The sequence below is a fragment of the Mycteria americana genome, chromosome 1 (assembly GCF_035582795.1).
Source record: "Mycteria americana isolate JAX WOST 10 ecotype Jacksonville Zoo and Gardens chromosome 1, USCA_MyAme_1.0, whole genome shotgun sequence".
Taxonomy (NCBI): Eukaryota; Metazoa; Chordata; class Aves; order Ciconiiformes; family Ciconiidae; genus Mycteria; species Mycteria americana.
In genome coordinates this window covers 222,567,641-222,589,869 of record NC_134365.1, presented here as the reverse complement: position 1 = coordinate 222,589,869, position 22,229 = coordinate 222,567,641, and the positions used below count along the sequence as shown (strand labels likewise).

At 54.3% G+C, this 22,229-nt stretch overlaps 4 protein-coding genes across 4 annotated transcripts; all 4 read left to right on the top strand.

Annotated features, from left to right (window-relative positions):
- Positions 1 to 3,956: 3,956 nt before the first annotated feature.
- On the top strand, positions 3,957 to 5,674 carry LOC142404499 (hemoglobin subunit rho). Its single transcript, XM_075491435.1, has 3 exons — positions 3,957 to 4,113; positions 4,229 to 4,451; positions 5,520 to 5,674. Exons 1-3 carry the CDS (start codon positions 4,022 to 4,024, stop codon positions 5,646 to 5,648), a joined length of 444 nt encoding a protein of 147 aa, XP_075347550.1. The 5' UTR covers positions 3,957 to 4,021; the 3' UTR covers positions 5,649 to 5,674.
- Positions 5,675 to 11,523: 5,849 nt separating this feature from the next.
- LOC142404501 (hemoglobin subunit beta-like) lies at positions 11,524 to 15,065 on the top strand. Its single transcript, XM_075491437.1, has 3 exons — positions 11,524 to 11,680; positions 11,796 to 12,018; positions 12,777 to 15,065. The coding sequence occupies exons 1-3, from the start codon at positions 11,589 to 11,591 to the stop codon at positions 12,903 to 12,905; spliced, it is 444 nt and encodes a 147-aa protein (XP_075347552.1). The 5' UTR covers positions 11,524 to 11,588; the 3' UTR covers positions 12,906 to 15,065.
- On the top strand, positions 14,908 to 16,582 carry LOC142404502 (hemoglobin subunit beta). The gene is made up of 3 exons (XM_075491438.1): positions 14,908 to 15,060; positions 15,176 to 15,398; positions 16,337 to 16,582. The coding sequence occupies exons 1-3, from the start codon at positions 14,969 to 14,971 to the stop codon at positions 16,463 to 16,465; spliced, it is 444 nt and encodes a 147-aa protein (XP_075347553.1). The 5' UTR covers positions 14,908 to 14,968; the 3' UTR covers positions 16,466 to 16,582.
- Positions 16,583 to 19,777: 3,195 nt separating this feature from the next.
- On the top strand, positions 19,778 to 20,429 carry LOC142404500 (hemoglobin subunit epsilon-like). The gene is made up of 2 exons (XM_075491436.1): positions 19,778 to 19,935; positions 20,051 to 20,429. The coding sequence occupies exons 1-2, from the start codon at positions 19,844 to 19,846 to the stop codon at positions 20,412 to 20,414; spliced, it is 456 nt and encodes a 151-aa protein (XP_075347551.1). The 5' UTR covers positions 19,778 to 19,843; the 3' UTR covers positions 20,415 to 20,429.
- Positions 20,430 to 22,229: the final 1,800 nt, after the last annotated feature.

The following is a 22,229-nucleotide window of genomic DNA, read 5'->3' as shown; positions in this document are numbered from 1 at the left end:
CCGACCACGTCCCTCATGCAAGCGGTCCCACCCCGATGTCCCCTCCAGCCCCCAGCTCGTGTGGGCTCATTTTGCAGCCCAGAGGTTTCGGTAGGAGGCCACAGGCTGGAGCCCCTTGCCAGGAGCTTGTGTCCCTCTTGTGCTGAGCAGATGAAAACCCCAGCAAGGGTGGGGGGTGAGCGCAAACCATCGACTCGGTCACAGGCAGGAAAAACACTGCCTTAAATGGGACTGTCTTGGAGGCAGCTTGTCATGAATAAAAAAGCTGCTTTTGCCTATTTCTGGGTTGCTTTTGCCTGAGTTCTTGTGTTGAGGGATAACTCAGAAGCTGTTTAATTAAATCCGTAGCTTTTCCCTGAATATCCTGGCTCTTATGCCTCACCTTGTGCCTCTCGTCCCTTCACCTCACTCAGCTCTGAACCCCCATAGCCTGTGACTCTGGACTGGCTGCAGGGCTGAGGATGTCCGGGTGAGTCCCCTTCCAGGGCCATAGGGACAGGGATGTATGGACAGCGTCAGGTCACATCTCCTGCCGTGCCCTGGGGGTCCTCTGTGCATTTCTGTTGCAACCGGCTCCCAACCTCCAGACCGTGTCACCTGAGACACAAATTTCAGAGCCAGGAGATTTCCTACAAAACTAAAGCAATACAGTAAAAGGCTCTAAGTCAAATAAAACACCGAGGCCCATGCTTGCATGATAACTAAGTCATTGCGTGGCATGAAATTCAGGCCGGAGCAGTCAGAGCAAGGGGTGCTCCGCACCTCTTGGAGTCGGGCCTAAAGGGTACAAGGGGTTAAACCTGGATCCTGAAATTAGAGATCCATGACAGGGGCAGAGAGGCATTCATTTAACCTGCAGTTATATTTTCCCTTAGTTTATTGTTACGGCACAGAAATGATTTGAAATGTCTTTGTGTTGAAAGCAGAGTGCCTCGGGCGATGAGCCACAGCTAAATTAGATAACTCTCCTTGCGGTAATAACATCAAGCTCTCTGCCTGCTTGCTGTAAAACTCCAATCTGCTCCGAATCTCCACCATGGTGCGCCCGCACCTCTTCTGTTTGTGGTCTTTCCTATTCTCCCGTTCCCTCCTAAGGAAAAAAATTGCGTTTTCAGAAATTCTCCTTGGCTTTCATGGTCAGGCTAGTAACCAGACAGTCGCAGCCAGGGAAAGCTGTATAAATTATGGTGATTCAGACCAGCCGGCTGCTGCTCTGCATTTCCCTGAATTTGTCATTGACCACATCCTGAACGGGTTTAGAGCAGCCGCTCTGCTGGTGTCCTTACGGTCTGTGAGCATTTTGTAAGGCTTTGCTCTGGTCCCGAATTTGGGGTTCACCTGGAGAGTAGCCTGAAGTCCTCTTTTGCCCCAAGCACCATTTCTGGAGCAACCCTTTACAGGGTATCTGCATCAGCAGTGTGGTGGGGGCACGTTAGCTCTGGCCTTCAAGGTAAATCAAGGCACCAGTGCTGGACTGGACACAGCCAAAAGGACCAGTGGGGCAGAAGTAGGCTGAAGCTCGTATATGAATTTACAGCCCAGCGTGGCTGTAAAACGTCATTGCTGTTATGGGCTCTCCACATCCAGAGGCGTACAAGTCTCTGATACAACCCTAACCCGATTAGCTGGCTGATTCACCTGCTATTATTCCTTTTCTACGAGTGCCTGTCCTACAGGATTTAAAGAGTTTAAAGAATTACTGTGGGTATAAAAGAAGTCGTTAAAAGGAATCAATACAGAAAAGCAGCACCAAATGAGCTGGAATTACTTCAGCCGCTCTTCCTCCTCCCTTTCCTTTTTCTTCCCCCTTCCCCTTCCCCTCAGTTCTTTGTGGCCATCGTTAACCAACTTGTGAAGAAGTGGTCCTGCTCCTGCGACTGCACCAGCAAAACCAGCCCCTGAACGGGTCAGAGCGTGGGACCAGGACCTGAGGTTTCTCACTGCAAGCCACGTCTCTGCCTGCTTTTCTGCAGAGTCCAGAAAACCAGCATTTATTAGCCACAGATTCTTGTTAATAGCAATACTGCAGTTAATACTCTCCTCCAAGCCTCTGTGTTTGATGTTGTCAAGCTTGTCCCAGCTTTGCACTCCTCCTGCTCTCTGCCACCTGTCCCCGAGCTTTTTTATACTGCTGGATCAAATGCAGAAAAAAACCATCATTATCTTTTCTCTTTTTAAGTTCAGCTCTGCGGAGCTGAAAATGAGTCTCCTCATCACAGATGAGGCAAATGCATTGCTAATAATAGACCCAGGTGTAGCTTGGATTTTATTTTCAGTGGGGGTCTGCCAGGAAGCGCGGACTACAGGACGAGAGAAGTAATAAATGAACAGGCCATGCTGGCTCATTTATTGTCGTCCCCCAGCCGTTTGGGTCAGCTCCGTGCTCAGTTGGGCTGGCTGGCTCACACAGTGGGAATTTCTGCCTGCGGACTTAGGGTTGCACATATTTGATTTCACTCTTTGAGTCCTGTCTTATAGAAAATTGACAGCTTCTGAAGTCTTCAGATCTCCTTAAGAGCCAAGGGCGTGTGACCGTTTGTCTGCTCTTTAGGTGAGGGACTAAAGCAAGCGCTGGCCACCTGCACGATACATTTATCTGTGCTGAGCAGCCTCCGCTCCACATTGTGTTATCAGACCGCTCCGGTGGCTCACTTGCTGCTGAGAGGGACCTGCGGGCCTTGCCTAGGGTTCAGAAATTTAAAAAAATGAATAATGCCTCCTAGGACCCGCAGCAAGGAGCTGAAATGTGACTATAGATGTGAACCACCCCCAGTGGATCATAGTGATGGGCTCGTGCCACTGCTCAGTGTGGCTCTGATGAGATCACTGGACCAGTATCGATCTGTAACTGGAAGGGGTCAGAGGTCTGGATGAAACCTCCTAAACTGCCTACAGACAGACCCAAAGTCCACGGTCTTGTCAGGATGCCCTACACCTCACGCATCCTGGCTTTGCCTTTCTGAGCATGCGAGCACAGCTTCACCTGAAGCCTGAAAAACAGGAAGGCACCCGTGTAGTTCGACGGGAAGGTGACACCCAGAGTCAAACAAAAGCCTTTGGTCAGACCTTGAACCGATGGAAACGGATGCTGCTGGTCCGGTTGTAACACGGCGGGTCCTGCTATCCTTGTGCAAGGCATTTAATTTCCCAGCAGGGAGAGGCCGGTGAGGTGCCTGCCTTGTTAACACTGTACACACGCTGAAAGAGCAGAGGACCCTGCCCCAGGTCAGAGCCCGCCCCGGCACCGGCATCCCACACGGTATTCCTTGAAACCTGGAGCACAAGGAGGTGATCGCTGTTTCATGAACACCAAGCATGGCTGCACACCCGTGGGTCTCCAGCACACGGTTCAGGTGTGGAGGAACTGGACTGACAGGCTGATGTTTCCCACACTTTTGCCTGATGAAAGGTGCCTGCTTAGGAAAATGCACAGGGGCTTCTCTGCGGGTCTGTGTGTCCAGCGCTGCAGAGCTGCGGCCAAGGGCAACAGCTCTCAGCGTCCCCAAGAGTGTGCTCCCATGCAGAAGGGCCTGTGAAGTGCCTAATTTCATAAATCAGGTCATCTATCCCGTCAGAGAAATATCCCTCAAGCTTAAAGAGCCTGTGAATCCCGCAGAGGACTCAAAGGTTCGGTGCTGCTGGCGAGAAGCTGTTGTAAAGCACCTTGCACGTGGGTCAGTGCCTGCTGCAGGCTGCAGGACGTGGGGTGGCACGTGCATGCCTGTGGTGAGCGGGCATGCAGGGGGAAGGAGAGGGAGATAAGGGGGTATTATGTCCTGGGACGGCCTGTTAAGCAAGTCACAGGGCTTTTTCCTTGAAAACCACACCTCACTGCAGACTGACCACTCCGTGGACAGACCGACCCACCGCTGGTGGGGACCCCCACCCCAGCCCCAGCCAATGACCCCGCAGCGCAGGACGGGGAGGAGCTGCCGGCAGCCGATAAAAGCCTCCACGGGGTCCGCAGCTCAGCTACGGGGTCTGCGTCCGCCTCCAGCTCTGAGCAAAGCCGCCTGCCACCATGGTGCACTGGACAGCTGAAGAGAAGCAGCTCATCGCCAGCATCTGGAGCAAGGTCAACGTGGAGGAATGCGGTGCCGAGGCCCTGGCCAGGTAGGTCCAGCTCCGGGCATCTGCTCAGCTGCACGCTGGAGAGAGAAACGGTGGCAATTGCATTTGGGAACATTAACGTGTCTGTGTCTGCTTGTGTCCCTCCATCTCTCCCCAGGCTGCTGATCGTCTACCCCTGGACCCAGAGGTTCTTTGAGAGCTTTGGGAACCTCTCCAGCCCCACCGCCATCATCGGCAACCCCAAAGTCCGTGCCCATGGCAAGAAAGTGCTCACCTCCTTCGGGGAAGCTGTCAAGAACCTGGAAAACCTCAAGGCAACCTACGCCAAGCTGTCCGAGCTGCACTGCGAGAAGCTGCACGTGGACCCTGAGAACTTCAGGGTGAGCTGTGCTTGGGGCTTGACCCTCTCTCCCTCCATCTTGCAGAATATCTCAGTGCCTGGGGGGTTTCAAACAAGCATAAATGGCATTTTTTAGTTACCAAACAGAAAGGGGCTGGCTTGGATGGAAAATGGGGGAGAGGAGAAGGTTGGGCATTTGATAAAGCCAGGGAAATGCCAGGCTCCAGGCTGTGAGGGGTTGGGCACAAATATAGGAAGATGCTCTGAAAGCCTGGAGGCTCGCGCAGGCATGGCTCGAGAAAAGTGGGAGAAGGCTGCAGGGAGGCCAAGTAGGGCTGAGGTTGGCGAGCATGGAAGGAAGTGCCCGAAGGGTGCTGCCGCTGCCTCGGTGCCATGTGCAGCCTCTGCCCGGCACCTCCTGGCCCCAGGGACGCGGACCAGTTCGTGTCCCCTTTTTCCAAGGCTGGCAGACGTGGGAGGAGAGGGAAAAGCAAGTGTGGGATGGTCAGGGAGTGGACACTGATGGGACGAGATGCAGACTGGGATTAGAGACGGAGAGGACAGGTCTGAGCGTGGGGACGAGGTCAGCAGATGAGGGAGAGGAGCAGGAGGGGAATGAAGCAAGAGAGATCAGGGTGCAAGGGGGCGAGAAGCTGCTGTGGGTGACGAGAGGGAGCGGTTCAGGCTGGAAGGGATGAGGGGGCTGGATGGGGCTGATGGCCTCTGTTTCAGTCCTGTTTAAGCTCGACTTCGGGGATGTAGCAGGTAGACCTTGCACTGACCTAACCCTCTGCTCAAGTAGGCATGGGCTTTCACAGCAGAAAAAAAAAAAAAAAAAGACAGAAAATGTCTGGAAATAAAGTCTAGAGGCTGGAAAAAGCAGGTGTGAGACGAAGCAGAGACAGAGGAGGTGGATACTGGTGCACGTGGTCAGCACAGCACTATTTTCCTGCACAGAGAATTCAGCTAAAAGAGCTTCCCTGGGTCGCAGCCTCCAGGACCCACCAGCGCAGCTGGGTTCCCTCCAGCCCCTGGTCCCTGGGTCCTGCGCAGGGCGAAGGGCTGCTCGACACCGTGCTGACCTGATTTCCTTCCTTCTCTTCTCCAGCTCCTGGGAGACATCCTCATCATTGTGCTGGCTGCACAATTCACCAAGGACTTCACCCCTGCCTGCCAGGCCACTTGGCAGAAGCTGGTTGGCGTGGTGGCCCACGCTCTGGCCTACAAGTACCATTAATCCCTCTGGAGGCAGATGTGTCTGTAACAGTCAATAAAAAAATCCATATTTTCTGGACGTCTTAGTGTGCTCCTCTGTCTTTGCGGCTGCCTGTGGGGTGGGAGGGAGGGAACAAGGGGCAAGAAAGGAGGAAGATGGGAGCATCACCCTCCAGAAAGGCAGTCAGGCTGGCCAAAGGGGAGGCTACTTTTCCTGGCTATTTGGGCTCTCTCTGAAAGGCATCAGGCTACTCCCTGCTGCCCTTTCCTGCCTGCCCGGTGGGGCTGGTCCCGGACTTCCACGCACAAAGTGATGCTGGGGTGTCCCTCACATGCGGAGGTCCAGTGGGACATCTGGGGATACTGGCCTCTAAAGCATCGATGGGCACATCCCAGCCCACCTGGTACCTCTGAGCTTGCTGAAGGCTCCAGGGCGGGGAATTCTGACCTGTTCTGTGCAGAAGGCCAAGCTGCAGGGCAAGCAAGGGCCCCTCTGGCCCTAAACCTCTCAACCTGTGATGCATGCAAGGATAAAAATTTGTAGAGATTCACTGAAGCTTCAGATTAGGCAGAAATTTGGCCCTCCATATTCTAGTACTGATGTATTTCTAAGAAGTTGATCAAAAGCATTTTCTGAATCAGCAATGAAAATGCTCTTATCATTACTCTTGTGTATTTTGATCAGAATATGGTATCTAAAAGAAAATGTGTATGATCCCAAGAGGAAGGGATGAGGGCAGCTTTTAAACAGGACTGATCAGAGCTTTTTTTTACTGAGATTGGCTTAACAGAAGAGTGTTTTTTCACTGGAATGGAAGGATTCTGTGTAAGCACATCAGTTTCAGCAATGCTTTTCCAGGAATAACTTAAAAAGCAACAAGGACAGAGATGTTGGTGTCTCAGAATGATGAAATCCTTGTTTCGCATGATTTAGGAATAAATTTTCTGCCTTTCTCCTGATAAAGCGGGGTTTTGCACTTATGAACCCTCTATCCTACACAGCCAGCCTGTCTGACAGGCAAAGGATCCAGCCCCGCTGGCAGTGCCGAGAACATCCTGGGCTGGGGGAAAAGAAAAAGAAAAAAAAACCCAGAAACCAGTCCAGCTTTCCTGCAGCACGTCATTCTCCTTTCAGTTAGCAATTGGGCGTTTCAGCGTGATTTCAGGTGGTAAGACTGAAATTCTCCATGTCTTTTTCCAGTTAGCACAAAAGTGCAGTTCAAAACCTTGGAAGCTGCCACCAAATAGAAAAGGTCTCCTCCACTTGACGCACGGGCGGACATAACATTAACGAAATGACTGTGGGTGCAGTCATTCTGTCTGCGTGTTTATACCTCTGGGTCCCAAACCAGCAAACGCTTGCACAGTGGCTGTGCACCCCAGCAATATGTTCTCGCACCGGTGTCTGTGAATGTCTTAATCATGCTGTTCCTCCTCTCCCACCCTGGCCACGGACGTATCCCAGTGGTGATGTGGAGCATCCTGCTCCCTGACCGTGCACTACGGCCAGCACCTGGATGGTCCTGTCAGCCTTAATCTGCAATTAGAGGTACAGGCAAGGGGCAGGATGCGGTGCTGGTGTTGCAGAGCCAGAGTGCCAGGCTTTCCAAGTGAGAGTTGCCCCTCTCTTGTGTGAAGCAAGAGCAAAGTTATGACCACCAGCAGCCCATCTGACCCCAAAGAGGGGTTAGAGGCGAGCCCTGGATGCAGGCTAGACGAACACCATGGCAAGCCTGGTGATGAAATGACACTGCCTAGTGCTAGCAGTGTTGCATCAGTATTGCTAACAGCTCTTTACAAAGGAAGCGGTGTCGGCAGTGCCGCCTTCCTTTGCAGCCGGGGAATGGAGCAGCACAGGGGAAGTGGCTTGACCGAGGCACCTCCAGCAGCTGGTGGCAAAGCAGGAACCAAATGTGCATTTCCAGGCCCTCATGCTGTGCAGACTGTCCTCTTTGGGGAGGACAGCCCAGCCTCATCAGCGCAGTGACAGGGGCAAGAGCAGTGCTGGTGTTTTACCATGAGATAAAATGGCCATCGGGGCGTTTCTGCAGCGGCGGTGCAGGGTGACGCTGGGATGCTCGGGCAGGGCTGGCAGCCACGAAGTGCCCCGGGGACGGTGAGACATCAGCTTGGTCCTTAGCAGTTGGCTAACAGCAGTTGGCTCGTGTTCAGGACCTGACTTCTGCCTTGCCCTCCATTATGCCATTTCAGCGAGCCCCAGATGCTCCCCGTGAGCCCCAGGACCTCCGCATGGTGCAGACAGCCTTTTGGAGCCCAGAGTCCCTTCGAAGTGGTTCCAGCCCTCCGTGGCCTGACCAAGGCAGGGCTGGCTGATGCACATTCCCGTTTTCCTGTCTGCTGCTTCCACTCCAGGTCTCCCTGCCCTCAGCTGGGAGACCACGAGATGCTGGTGCAGAGTGGGGTGAGCCCAGACGGGGCTGTTCAGCTGGGAAAGGAGGATCACAGCAAATAAAGTGGGAACAAAGACACCCTTGAGACCTACTGGCTCAAGACACAAGAAATCGCATGTTTCAGAGGAGAGAGGAGGCTGGCCTGGATCCAGAGCATCAGAGGCTGGGTACACTCAGCTGCCACTCCTGCTGATAAGGGCTCTGGTAAAGCTTGGCGCGGGACGCTGCCTGCTGCAATCAGAGTGACCAATGCATTCTGCTTCTTTCAGAAAGGCTGTCACTGTAGCTGCCTTTTGCCGTTGTCAGCATGGTTTATCTATAAAAAGGGAAGGTTCCCGTCCATGGAAGTGGGCATGGCCCAGTATGGGGCCAAGAGATGAAGAGCGACTTAGGGGACCTTCCACCCACACCAAAGGGAACAGCCAGCTGGAAGGATGCTCGAGGGAAGAGTCCTGAGCATAGTGACATGCATCTCAGGCAGACAGCAAAAGGGCCCCTAGTTTTCCTTCTGGGATAAGCTGGGGATAAGCATGCTGCAAGGTGTTGCTGTGGGTGCACCAGGGGAAAGGAGATCGCCCTCTGACTCTGCGAACTGGAGAAAAGCTACAGAAATGGCCTCTACTTGGCCATTGTCATGAACATTTCCCCTCCCACCCTGTGCCACCAAACAGCCCCCCAACAGACAGCCCCTGCACTGGGAGCTCTGAGCATCCAAAAATTGCCAGCCAGGCCTCTGCCCCCAAGCCATGAAGCAGGTGATTTTAAAATGTACTTAAAATGAACTCTTTCTTATAAAAATGGATGAGATGGATGGATCCCCTGGAGAAGCCCCCAGCAGGGCAGAGGGCTGGGACTGTCCGGGCTGTCGTGCCTTTGTCCTTTGCCAAGCGTCTCTCCGCAGTCCCACAGCGTACGGGGCTGCTTACAGCGAGCGCTCGTGGTGTCCTGACCAAGATGGCCCTGCCACCCTTGCAGGCACCTTCGGGGCTGTATCTGCTTGACTGTGAGCTCATGCCTCTGACCGTGTTATGAACCGCTGCCCGACTGTTGTAAACAGCCTCTGGGCCTGCCCAACGTAGCAGGTTTTCTTAAAATGTCTTTGTAGCTGGCTAATCTTAAAACTAAAAAGCCCTTGGAAGTCTTTCACAGGGAGTTTATGGTTGGACTCGATGATCTTAAAGGTCCTTTCCAACCTATATGATTCTGTGATTCTGTGATTCTGAGTTTAATCTCACGCTTTTTCCTCCTGTCAGCTAACTGCCCCGTGGCACTAATGCAATTGCTGGAGATGATGTGAAAAGCACTTTGAAGGAATCACTTGCCAGGACGGGACGGTGTTCTCCGGCAGGGACACTGCGAGCTCGGGAGATGCTGCTGCCCACAGCAGTGAGCAAGGAGGAGCCGCACGGGCTGGGGAGGGACAGGGCTGAAGGAGAAGGAAGGAAAGATAAGGCGAAGCTCAGCCAGCCCCAGGAGCTGCTCATCCTTTGCTTCTTCTCTTGGTTTAGCATCTCACCTCACGCCTGGGATGGGGATTTGAAACTGCCCTCGTGGGATGGTGCATCTGAGCTGCCCCGGTGCCGAGGTACCGCAGGACTGGTGCCACCGGTTCTCCAGTCCGCTCTGCTAATAAAGAACCTGGAAGCTGTGTCTGCAGCTTTACTGACGTTACAGCCTCCTCATTTCTGATGTCTGTATCAACTGAGAAAGCATGTGCACGAACCAATTTGCACACATAGCGGAACCAGAGTGGCGATTAGAGAATTTAGTTTAAGGTCAGGTCACCGGTTACAGCTGAAGGCAGAGCTCAGGACCTGACTGTATCACAGACTTCTTGCATGATTTTAAGTGCATGAATGCATCCTACAGTGCAGCAGGACCCTGTTTGCAAAATTATACTGGTAAGAATACTTTTATTCTTTGACAGCCTCCCCTGTTAGTAGGAAACACCTTGGATCAAGATGCCCTGTCAAGTAGGAGGGTGGAAAAAAGTCACAGCTTTCAAAGATACAGTAACGGCAGGGAGTAATGGTATTGACCAGAGGTAAGGCTGGAAGAACTTATTGACAGTTTTATTTGGAGCAGGCAGAGAAGAGACAAGATAGTGCTCCTCAGATTTGTAAAGATGGTTGCCAAGAAGAAGACAGGAGGCCAGACTTCATCCTGCATGCAGTGAGAGATCACCCCTGCAAAGCTGTTTCTTAGGGTTGAATTATTTTATGTGAACAAGCAATCTGATCAAGACAGCTCTACCAACAGTAGAAATGCTGCTTTTCCAGGACAGCTTATTTCTTTTGGGGTATGACGTACGCTATATATCAAAATAACTCTTTTTTCTGGTATAAGCAGTGTCTGCACTGAAGAGTTTGTCAGTGCTAGTGCCTGATATAGCAAAACCATCCAACTTTTGCCATGCAGACAAGGTTTTATAGCATATTTCTGCTAGCAGTCTGAAAAAATAAGCATGGTTCCCTATTTGGTTCTGCCTTTTATTTGGTTTACACCATTTCTGATTTGGTCAGGCTCAGAACTGTGCCCCAAAGCCACCCAGTTATTAGACTAAGGGGCAGTGATCAGCCCCATACAGTAATGAGGCATTCAAAATCTAAAATAAAATACATGCTGTGTTGTCCTCTTCCTGGAGGGCCAGCAAATAAATTAACATTGGGCTGGTTTTGCACAGTATAGCCTGGTCCTAGACTCCTGCTGGTGTTGGGTGGGACTGGCATGGGTGACGTGTCCGGCTTGTACTCCTCATAGGACTAAGGCTAGGGGTAACACCATGTTCTTGAGACCCAGAACTCAGAGTCACGCCTTTGAGGTGGATCCACTTTCTCTGATGACAGGGAATTGCACTAGAGGTGGGAAATAGGAGAGCTTAGGCTCAGAACAGCATGGACAACAACGATGGACAAAGACGATGGACAACAACTCTGAAGCTCTTTGCCACGACAGACAAGAAAGGAGGCTCTCCATTTAAAGCACGGGGCCTAGATTTGGGAGTGATCATTCAGTCCTTGTTTCCCAATAAGCCTGTGGTCCTTCGAGCTGGGGTGGATGATGCCTAGAGCTGTTCAGGATGAATCCCCGGAGTGCAGGGCACCGGTGCACCATTAAGAGTCTGAAAACACGTTCAAGGTGGAGACGGCAAACTCGTTGAACGTCCCTGCCCGTCTTCTTGGGTCTGCAGTGCGTGTTCAGCCCCCAGCCTCCAGCTGCCTCTGCAACACTGGAAACCCAGAGCTGGGGAGGAGCTGTGCAGGCAGCTCCACCCGCGCTCGGGGCCGTGAATACAAGTACATGGGTATGAGATGATGCTTGTCCACTCAAAGGCAGAGGGAGGAAAGGGCCTCTTTTCCCCTTGGACAGCATCCAAAATTGCTGTCTTTCCTTGAGCAGCCCAGCTCCATCCCCAGCCCCAACCAATAGCTACGTGAACTGAGATTAGGACAAGCCATTACTAGTGTATAAAAAATCTCTGGAGCAGACTTCAGCTCCACTTCCTCGTCATTGTTCAGGGAAGCCCCAGGCAAACCCTCTTGCTTGACACCATGGTGCACTGGTCAGCCGAAGAGAAGCAGCTCATCACCGGCCTCTGGGGCAAGGTCAATGTGGACCAATGCGGTGCCGAGGCCCTGGCCAGGTAGGTCCAGCTCTGGGCATCTGCTCAGCTGCACCCTCCCCGGATAAAGAGACCACTCCAGTCATGGGAGCATCAATGTGCCTGTCTCTGCTTGTGTCCCTCCATCTCTCCCCAGGCTGCTGATCGTCTACCCCTGGACCCAGAGGTTCTTCGCTTCCTTCGGAAACCTCTCCAGCCCCACTGACATCACCGGCAATGCCATGGTCCATGCCCATGGCAGGAACGTGCTCGCCTCCTTCGGGGAAGCCGTCAAGAACCTGGACAACATCAAGAAATGTTTTGCTCAGCTGAGCAAACTCCACTGTGAGAAGCTGCACGTGGACCCCGAGAACTTCAGGGTGAGCCGTGCTCGGGCTCCAGCCTCAGCTGGGCAGAGGTTTCTGTTCTCTGGAGGGGGCTTTAGGGGTCTCTGAGGTGTCTGGCAGTCAGTGAGACCTAGAGAGAAACCCTGAGGCTGCCTGAGCCTGGGAGCCTGCTGAGGGCAGAGGTGGTGGAGGGGAAGGGGGAGTGAATATGCATATTTGGGGAGAATAGAGAGGAGTTATGGGGCTGGGACCTGTGAGAGCAGGGACCCAGGCAGGCGAGGTGGATGGGGATGAAACGCAGAGTCGAATACATGCCGGTAGGAAACAACGTTGGCTTGGAGCAGCCAGAGACCAGAAGGGGAAAAAACCGAGACAGGGTTTGGAGGGAATAGCTGAGCTTGGCTATGATGGAGTGGTTAAACCAGGAGAGAAAATAAACACAGCCACTTCAGCAGAAGGAGGGGATCTGAGCCAAGAGAAAGCAAGGGTGGGTAGGGATATGAAAGGAAAGGATAAACCCAGTCGAAGCAGAGGGGGGACATTGCACAGCAGGCAAAGGAGGGTATGTGGGGAGGAGGATCCAGCACATCCAGGCATCCTGGTGAGTGCCAGAGATGCAAGCTGTGCAAGGAGCCTGGTGCTCTGCACGGGGCCGTGATAAATCCGTTCCTTGCTTTGCGATGAATTCCCCAATAACCAGCGTCCACGTGCGAACACCTGGGTGGTGCAATGGTGGGGAGGGAGGTGGGGGGCTGCACTGGGCTGACAGCTTCTCCTCCCTCCATTGCCAGCTCCTGGGTGACATCCTCATCGTCGTCCTGGTCGCCCACTTCGGCAAGGACTTCACCTCTGCCTGCCAGTCCCCCTGGCAGAAGATGGTCCGTGTGGTGGCCCGCACGCTGGCCCACGAGTACAACTAAGCCTCCCGCAAGCATTCGTGCCCAGAGATGCTCCCAGGTCATGGAGAAACATCCTCTGGTTCTGCTGGTGTCTAACTGCCAAATAAACGCCAACAGCCTCAGCCATGAAGAGGTGTCTGCCTCTCTGTGGGAACGGGATGGGGGCTACCCCGGGTGCTGGCGAACGGGAAGGGGATGCTCACACACACGGGGTAATATGAGCCGCGGTCCTGTCCATGAATTCACGCCAGCGAGACTCATCTAAGCTTGAGAATCCAGGGGAACATTCAGGACAAAAACCAAATAAACACACTACAAAATACAAATAGAAATACTCCGGTGCTTTCTTGAGACATCAGGCAACATCGTCGGGTTTAATGTTTTAAGTCTTTCATAGATTAAGTGGAACAAAACTTTGTACAGAAACAGGCAGTGGGAGAAGTGGCAGTGAGATTAGGTGAATCGTTTGTAATTTCCTTCGTGGAAGGAAAAATGCTTTTTTTGGTGTTTTGTTTTGGTTTTTTTTTTTGTCTAAATCATTGTCATTCTCAGATTATTAAAGGCAGAATGTAATAGACACAACTATCTATTATGGCAAAAAATATGCCAAGAATGGTAATTCCATGTACAGGAAGGACAGAGCATCTGCTTTCACTGATCCCTACACCTAACTTTCCACAAGCAAAAGGAAGTTCCCTGAAGAGTCTCCATGCCACGCAGAGGACCGGGGCCCTCACCAGCCTCCTGTCCTCCTTTCAGACTCGCAGCATCCCCACAGCACCGAGAGCAGCTCAGGGACATGTTTGGGGTTTCTGGGTGGTGAATTCCTCCCGCCCCCTTATCAGAGAGAAGGCAGAGCAAATGGCTCCAGGGCAGGTCTGAAGTTAACGCCGCACTGTTCAGCCTGGAGGGCTGGGGAGCAGTGTCACCCCCCAGGCCCAGGGTCCTTTGGCCAAGCCCCCCCTGAAGTGAGCAGGCAGAGGAGAACCGGCGCAGCCAGCAGAAACGGTGGCAGCCCGCAGCCCGTGGCCAATGCCAACGCGTGGCTCCGTGGCCGTCCAGACCCCCTGGACCAGCTGGCGTCCCTGTGCGCTGCCTGGGCTCAGCCCCGCCAGCTCCATCCCCAGCTCCAGCGCCTGCATCCCACCCCACCACCTCCAGGCTGCTCTGCTGGAACAGGAGCAGATGCGCGGTCCCAGGAGAGCCAGCTGCCTCTCCCACCCCTTGGGAGGACCACTGCTCCTCCAGCTGCCGAATCACTCGGTCAGGCACTGTCTCCTGCTGCGCATCTGCACAGACCCCAGTACACCCGGTCTTCCTCCCCTCCCCTGGGGCCCTGCGAGCTAACACCATGCGGACAATTGGTGTGCCCTGTGTTATAACATCTCCCTTCCAGCCTTGCTTGACCTTTGCTAACAGGCTTTTTGAGACAGGAGCTCTCTCTGACTGCAAGCAACTGCCCGTGGTTTTCTTACCGTTACCCTGAAGTTAGCAAACTGTTAAATAGCTGATAGGCAAGAACACGGAGAACCCAAAGCCTGACAGGTCCTGCAAGAAGAGGACAAGAGCAACCGCTTGCACGCTGCTGGTGCATTCAGAGGGAGGACCCAACAGCCCCCAGTCCGAGTCTTCTGCCTCACGGCCGTGCAGCCCACCGTGGTTTGTACCATCCGAGGGGCACCAAGCCCTGCACGCACCTTCCTCCGAGGGCTTGCGCGGGACTTGCGCGGTGCCGTGCTCGGACTTTGCGTGGAGATAAATGCCACCCTTCAGTAGGGAGCTGCAGAGCTGGAAATCAAAGGCAGGGGGAGGGCGGCCCGCCGGCCCGTCCCAGTGGTGGATCTGGGCATCTTGCCCTGGGGCCCCACCCTGATGCCGCGTCCCTTCCCTCGGGGTGCCAGGGCTGTGCCCCCCCCCGGGGGCCCAGCCAATGGAGGGGTGCACGGGGAAGAGGAGGGGCCCAGCGTAGTGTATAAAAGAGGGGACAGGGAGAGCCGCTCGCCAGCGTGCGATCCCCTCGGGAGCAAGAGCCGAGACTTCCTCCGTACCCGCCGGCAGCCGGACGCTACCCACCACCTGCCACCATGGTGCACTGGTCAGCCGAAGAGAAGCAGCTCATCACCGGCCTCTGGGGCAAGGTCAATGTGGAGCAATGCGGTGCCGAGGCCCTGGCCAGGTAGGTCCAGCTCCGGGCATCTGCTCAGCTGCACGCTGGAGAGAGAAACGGTGGCGATTGCATTTGGGAACATTAACGTGTCTGTGTCTGCTTGTGTCCCTCCATCTCTCCCCAGGCTGCTGATCGTCTACCCCTGGACCCAGAGGTTCTTCGCTTCCTTTGGGAACCTCACCACTGCCAGCGCCATCACTGGCAATGCCATGGTCCACGCCCATGGCAAGAAAGTGCTCACCTCCTTCGGGGAAGCTGTCAAGAACCTGGACAACATCAAGAACACTTTCGCCCACCTGTCCGAGCTGCACTGTGACAAGCTGCACGTGGACCCTGAGAACTTCAAGGTGAGCCATGCTCCTGACCAGGGGACCCATGCTCCCCACCGCGTCTCTGTGGGCGGTTTCTCCCGTAACCCTGAGCCCCACCATGTGAGGGGTTTACCCTAGACATGCCGGTGCAGGAGGAATAGGGGCTGGTGGTTGGGGCGAGGGGGAGACGCAGGAGAAGGACAGAGAGGGAAGGGACCAACCTGCAGCTTGGTGAGAAAACACCGAAGGGGCCGAGAGGTGAGGGTTACGGAGAGGCCGTCTGGAGGGTGCAAGCGAGGATGCACGGGAGACGGGAAGGTGGTGAGGAGGTGGTTTCGGTGCAGAAAGGGAGGGGGAGAGTAAAGCGAAAGCGGTTGTTGAGCAGGAAGAGGTTTGAGCCAAGGGGAAAGTGAAGGAGCAAGAGCGAAGCTTGGCACAGAGGAGAAAGGAGAGATGAGTGAGGAGCAAGAGATGGTGGCTCGATGCCAAAAGCAAAAGAGGAATGGGACCTAGAGGGAGAGAAAACTTTGGCTCCTGCGTCCCTGCAGCTGAGAGTTTCCCAGTGGGGAAGTAACCCCAACGTTTGTCACCGTGGCTGGCAGAGATCCCCCCAGCATGAGCTCATCGTTCATGCCAGGGCGCTTTGCAGCGCCGAGTGCCGGCTCCTGCCGCGCGGCAGACGCTCAGCTGGGGCTTCTGCTCGGGAGAAGCTCCCAAAGGAAGCCAGAAGGGAGAAAGCAAAATCTGATCGACAAAATTTCTGGAGAATTTTTGGTTGCTCTTCCCATAGCAGTAGCGGAACCCGAATCTTTAGAGTAAAAGCAGAGACAAACTTAAGGTACATCTTAAAAAGGACTCCAGGGAGATTTTTAAGCCTACAAAATGGAGGTTTCCCTGGGTCTAACGCGAGTGCTTGCGTGGGGATCTGCAGGCTCCTGGGCATTGCTAACTCGAGGGTGCTCTTGTCCCCCCAGCTCCTGGGTGACATCCTGATCATCGTCCTGGCCGCCCACTTCGGCAAGGATTTCACTCCTGACTGCCAGGCTGCCTGGAAAAAGCTGGTCAATGCGGTGGCCCACGCTCTGGCCCGCAAATACCACTAAAGCGTCAGCAGGAAAGCCCTGGCAGCGTCCTCCAGCGGCGTGTCGTGCACCGGCTGACATGCTGCTCTGGATCTGACAGCTTGTAACAGCCAAATAAAGCTCATCCCGTGACGTCTCCACTGAGTCCGTGTGTCCCTAAGAGGCTGGAGGGGTTGGGGGGACGGGGACCTGGGGCACCCACAGGCTGACTGGGGTGTAAGCTTGAGCAGGGTGGGCATTTTGCTCCCAGAAAATACCACCTCCCTTTGTTCTGTATGTTTTTGGGGGGGTTGTGTGGGATTTGCCTCTGGGAATCATACTTAGTATTGGGTAGATACAGCCCTGCTACCTCTGTGGTCACACACTGGGAAGTTTGCACTGAGGAACTAGTCAGTATTTTACTGTGAAACCTGCGTGTTTTCTTGCAAGCAAGGGGAACTTGGAGGATTCATGTTTTTTAGGGAGGATCAGCAAAGTGAAGACTTTAATCTACCCTGGCTCATTCCTAGCAGAAAGCCTACAAGAAATTAGCTGACTCATACTGGCCAAGCAGCCAGCTGGGTGGGGGTAGCTTTTAGATAAACATTTTGCTATCAAGACCTGTCCAGACTTTGTTTATGCACTTCTTTTTCACCCTGCGCCGCCCATTCTGCAATTATGGGGGGCCCAATCCTGCTAATAGTGGTGACTATTAATAATTTTCTGCATGTGAGTATCAGTCGATGCTCTGTGCATGCAGAGGGTTTTGGGTGTTTAAGTGTCTGCAGAGCAGGACTCTCCAGGGTAGAGTTTGTTCTTGGCATGGGAAGCACCGTCTGCCCCGTCTGAACTGAGCATGATGCAGTAAAAGCAATGGTTAGCTGAAAGGACATGCTTACTTTTTAAAGGGAAAAAAGAGGGCATAGCTGTATATCCCAGTATCTCTGATACCCTGCTTGCACTGCGTCCTATCCCTGCTTCATCCACTTTTGCGGGCATCCCACTCTCTGCCCCTGACCCACTGGAGGGTACTAAAAGCCCTCCGTGACCCATAAATGCCCCTTCTCACACACATTACTCAAAGGAAGAGACATTTTGTTTCTGGTGCCAAGGCAGACACTGAGAAGGTGAGAAGATGATTCGTAGTAAGTCCCGAAGTGCTTTCCGCCCTGCGGGGAGCCTGGGCAGGCACAGAGTGCGGTGTCTCGGTCAGGTGTCCAGGGTCACAAAAACCCCAGGTTCTTACACGATTGTTTCATAGGTTTCATGACAGATATTCATAGACTTTCATAGGAACATGATTGTTCATAGACTTCAGGAAGAAATGACTGAATTTTTGAACAAGTAGGTCTTCTGCAAGCAAGGTGTCTGGGGTAGAAATGGGCTGAGCAGACCTCCCGGGAGCAGGGACGAGGGTTTCCATCCCCTGCACCCCACAGCATGGCAGGGTGGGTACGGTGCCCACCGGCACTGCCCTTGGCTTCAGTCCCCGTCCCCAGCCCCAGCTGGGGGAGGACACCCCGGTCCCTGTCCCCCAGCAAACAGATCCTGCGGGATGTCCTCTCCCCGTGCTGCTTTGCCTGCTCCCATTTTGTCTCCTGCGTGATGGCAGAACCCCACCACGGGGGCCGACAGCCCCCCAGGCGATGCCCGGTGCAGTGCGGTGCTGGCAGCCTGGAGGGGCCGCGAAGGCGGTGCAGGAGGGTGGGCACCGGCAGCAGCCCGGCAGCATTTTGCCTGCGTGTTCTCTCCCCCGTGCACGCACCCAGGCAGTGCTCGACTTGATTTATCACCGTGCTCCAGCACACCAGCCCACGTGCACTAGATTTTCTTGAGAAAAGGCAGATGTAGGCAACTCTAATGTAGGCAACTCTACTGTTCATCCCTATTCCATTGAAAAAAAGTCTACAACTAAAGGGGGAAAGAGATATTCTCAGGCTGAAAATCTCCCTCAGTATTTTCTTTCTTTTAGTCGATTTTCCTCCTATGCCTGTATTTTCAGTAAAAGGCCAAGAAGACACTTAGCAGGAGGTGGTCTGTGGAGGAAGGCAAGCCCCGATGTCTGAGGACAAGCTTGGTCAGCTCTTTAGCTCTGCTGCAGCCCAGCCATCCAAACAGCCCACCTCCTACCCGGTCACTAGTCCGACAAGACCCAGCGCCTCTTACTTATAGTCCAATCCAAATCCTATGGAAAACAACAGGAAGGCAGCGGATTGCCCCAGGTGCCTTTGTATCAGGATCAAAATCCCCGTGCTTTCAGCAAGGACAGTGTTTCTTGGGGTTTCATGCAGAAAATAAAACAGGAGAGGCACCCCCCCACCCATGCAAGGGCATTGCTCCTGGCGAGGGTGCATCACCTCCAGCACGCTCAGGGGTGTCCCAGGGGAGCAATTCACATGAAGCCCAAACATCTCCTCCTGCCAAAGGAGGCTGGGCACGGCCTGGCTGGACCTGAGGGAAAACGTGGAATACGGCAGCCTTGTCCGGGCAGGTTCAGAAGGGAAAGGCCCTGGGCTCCCCCCGGGCTGGACATCCCTGAGCTGAGCTCTTGCTGCTTTTTGAGCCCACAGCAGATCCTGCAGTGGCAAACCTTGTGTTCAAAGCCCATTTCACCTGCCCTTTATGGATGTGGATGAAAGCAGAAATGCCATGAAAAGGGTGGTCCTGCTTGATACTTGCTCCCTGTCCAGCAGCACTGCATCTGGCTGGTCCTTTTACATCTGAGGGGAGAACATTTGGGCGAGCTTCTTCCTGCTCCAAAAGGGACAAGTACACCAAGCAGGACAAGTTCTGTCACAGGAGGAGGACAACAGGGTTAATGCAGATTTCAGCTGCAAAGCCTGAGCATCCTCAGAACAACTCCAGCATTGCCCACAGCTCCTGGTGCAAGGAGACTGGAGTCCTGCAGCGCAGGTATCTGCATGGTTTGCTGGTGGCAAACCCCCCCCGGGTTGCTCTGCCACGGGCTATATTTTGGCAGGGGCATTCATCATTTCGCTGATAGGGGCTAAGGCAAGGCAGAGTCCAGCATTTGGGAGAGCCAAGGCACAAGGCTCACACCCCACTGAGTCCCATGCACACGTGTTAAGTCGCGATGGGCCATCGCACAGTGGCCTGTGCAGCCCTTTCTCTGCAAAGGGGCCCACGTCTGGCAGGTGAAATGCAGAACGGCCTGCACAGCGCGGGAGGCATAAAGCTCTTGAGCTCAGGATAACCGGAGGCCCCTTCTCAGCGTGCCACACCCTGGCCATCCCCTTCTGCTGCCCCGCTGGTGGGGACCCCCACCCCAGCCCCAGCCAATGGCCCCGCAGCGCAGGACGGGGAGGAGCTGCCGGCAGCCGATAAAAGCCTCCGCGGGGTCCGCAGCTCAGCTACGGGGTCTGCGTCCGCCTCCAGCTCTGAGCAAAGCCGCCTGCCACCATGGTGCACTGGACAGCCGAAGAGAAGCAGCTCATCGCCAGCGTCTGGAGCAAGGTCAACGTGGAGGAATGCGGTGCCGAGGCCCTGGCCAGGTAGGTCCAGCTCCGGGCATCTGCTCAGCTGCACGCTGGAGAGAGAAACGGTGGCGATTGCATTTGGGAACATTAACGTGTCTGTGTCTGCTTGTGTCCCTCCATCTCTCCCCAGGCTGCTGATCGTCTACCCCTGGACCCAGAGGTTCTTTGCTTCCTTCGGGAACCTCTCCAGCCCCACCGCCATCATTGGCAACCCTAAGGTCCGTGCCCATGGCAGGAAAGTGCTCACCTCCTTCGGGGAAGCTGTCAAGAACCTGGACAACATTAAGGCGACCTACGCCAAGCTGTCCGAGCTGCACTGCGAGAAGCTGCACGTGGACCCCGAGAACTTCAGGGTGAGCCCTGTTTGCAGTCCCAGCCCCTTCCCTATGTCGTGCGGGGAAAGTCAGATTTTGCTTTGCAGCTGGGGGTATTGCCTCCAACAACGCTGTCTAGGGGCACTTTCTTTGGCTGGTGGAGGCAGAGTCCCTATGTAGTACCCGAGCGAGATGATAGCTTGTGCAGGACTGTCTGCGAGAGCGTGGGTGCCTTTCACACTAAAAAGTCCCATTTTTAGTACCAGCACAGCAACGGGGAGGAGAAGGTATTGGGAGATTGTTACCCGAAAGAGATCTGGTTGGGGACAAAAGAAACAAACCCGGGGAAGGTGCAGCATGGGCTGGAGGAGTCAGAGGCAGAGGGAAGCTAAGCAGAGCATTTGAGGGAAGCACAGGCCCTACAGCAAGATAAGCAGCTAGTGTGCTCGAAAATCACAGAGCAGGTGTCTGCCTTGTCCAGCACGGACTGCCTGTCTGGGTGGGACACTCCGTCCTCCTCCAACACTTTTAAATAAAAAGGGATCATTTTCTTCATTTACATCTAAAGAGAAAAAGAAAAACCAAAACCAAAACCATCATTTTGCAGGGTGGGTCTCAGGCCAAATTGCTTTAGCATCCCCAAAACGGGGGGAAATAGTTTCAACGTTCTTTCTTTCATTCTTTTTTTATATATATATAAGAATAAAGCAAATATTGTTTTCCCAAAACCACGAGCTTTCTATGCAAAGACTGAGGATTTTGTTGTAGCAGTCCCGGGGAACGGGGAGTGAGCCAGTCCCCGTAACCAGCCCGGCAGCCCCAGGGCTGCTCCGATGAGGCAGGGGGGCTGAGGAGGAAGAGGAGGAGTGTGCAGCTTGTGAGAGTCCTTTCAGGAGGGAGAAGTCAGGAGAAAGGAAAGGCAGCCTGCGGGTTGCAGGGTGGTGTGGGAGGGGAAGGAGAGGGACCGGAGGGAAGTCTGCAGCAAGAAAACCAGGGAGACAGAGAGCTTGCATAAAGGCAGAAGCTGTTCAGAGCTAAAGACGTGGCAGGGCAGGGCAGGGCTGGTGGAGTTGTGTGCAGCAAGAGCGCAGAGCCTTCTTCGAGAGGTCGTGGATCCAACAGCTCAGCCCCAGCTCAGGGATGTCCGCTCCCTGCTCCGTGGTCTGCTGCAGCGCAGCGGTTCAAGCAGCACTAACCCCCTCTGTTTTCCTCTTTCTCCTCCAGCTCCTTGGAGACATCCTAATCATCGTCCTGGCTTCCCACTTCGCCAGGGATTTCACCCCCGCTTGCCAGTTTGCCTGGCAAAAGCTGGTCAGCGTCGTGGCTCACGCTCTGGCCCGCAAGTACCACTGAGCATCCCGGGACCGGCCGTGCGAGGAGGAGTCCCTGCTCTGCCACAAGCACCTCTGAGCACAGGGAGATGCCCTTTGGGTATCGACAGGCTGTAACCGCCTAATAAATGCCTCCCAGCACCACGTCTGCAGAGTCTCCCTGTCTCTGTGCTGGGGAAGGAGGCGGGCCAGGGGGGTTTGTGCTGTCAAACGCAATGCCGTCCGCGTGTAGGGGAATTTCTTGTTTCCGAGGGCTGTTGCAGACAGAGTTTTCTTACCTCTGCGGTCGCTCTCACGGGCGCTCCCTGCCAGTGCACGCGCGGGGGTCTGTGAAGCGAAAACCCCTGCAAAGGGCCCTGACGCCTGGGGGTGTTTCAGAGAGGGTCATGGCAATAATGAGGCATTGCAAAGGATCCACGTCTGTCCTCCCAGCTCTACGTTAATGTGAAATAAGGTGAGGCCAGCACTACCCGGAGCACAGCGTTCCCAGCCAAGCCGTTGCTGCACTCAGGGAGCTGGAACCTGCCTTGCCCTGCTCTAGGGCTGAGGAGGCACCGTCTCCTTTTAGAGCAGCTGATACAGGAGAAAACCTTTGACTCTTGGGAGGTTCAGAGACGTCCACTTCTTCTAGCTATATCAGCTGGCCTAACAGGAGATACTGCTT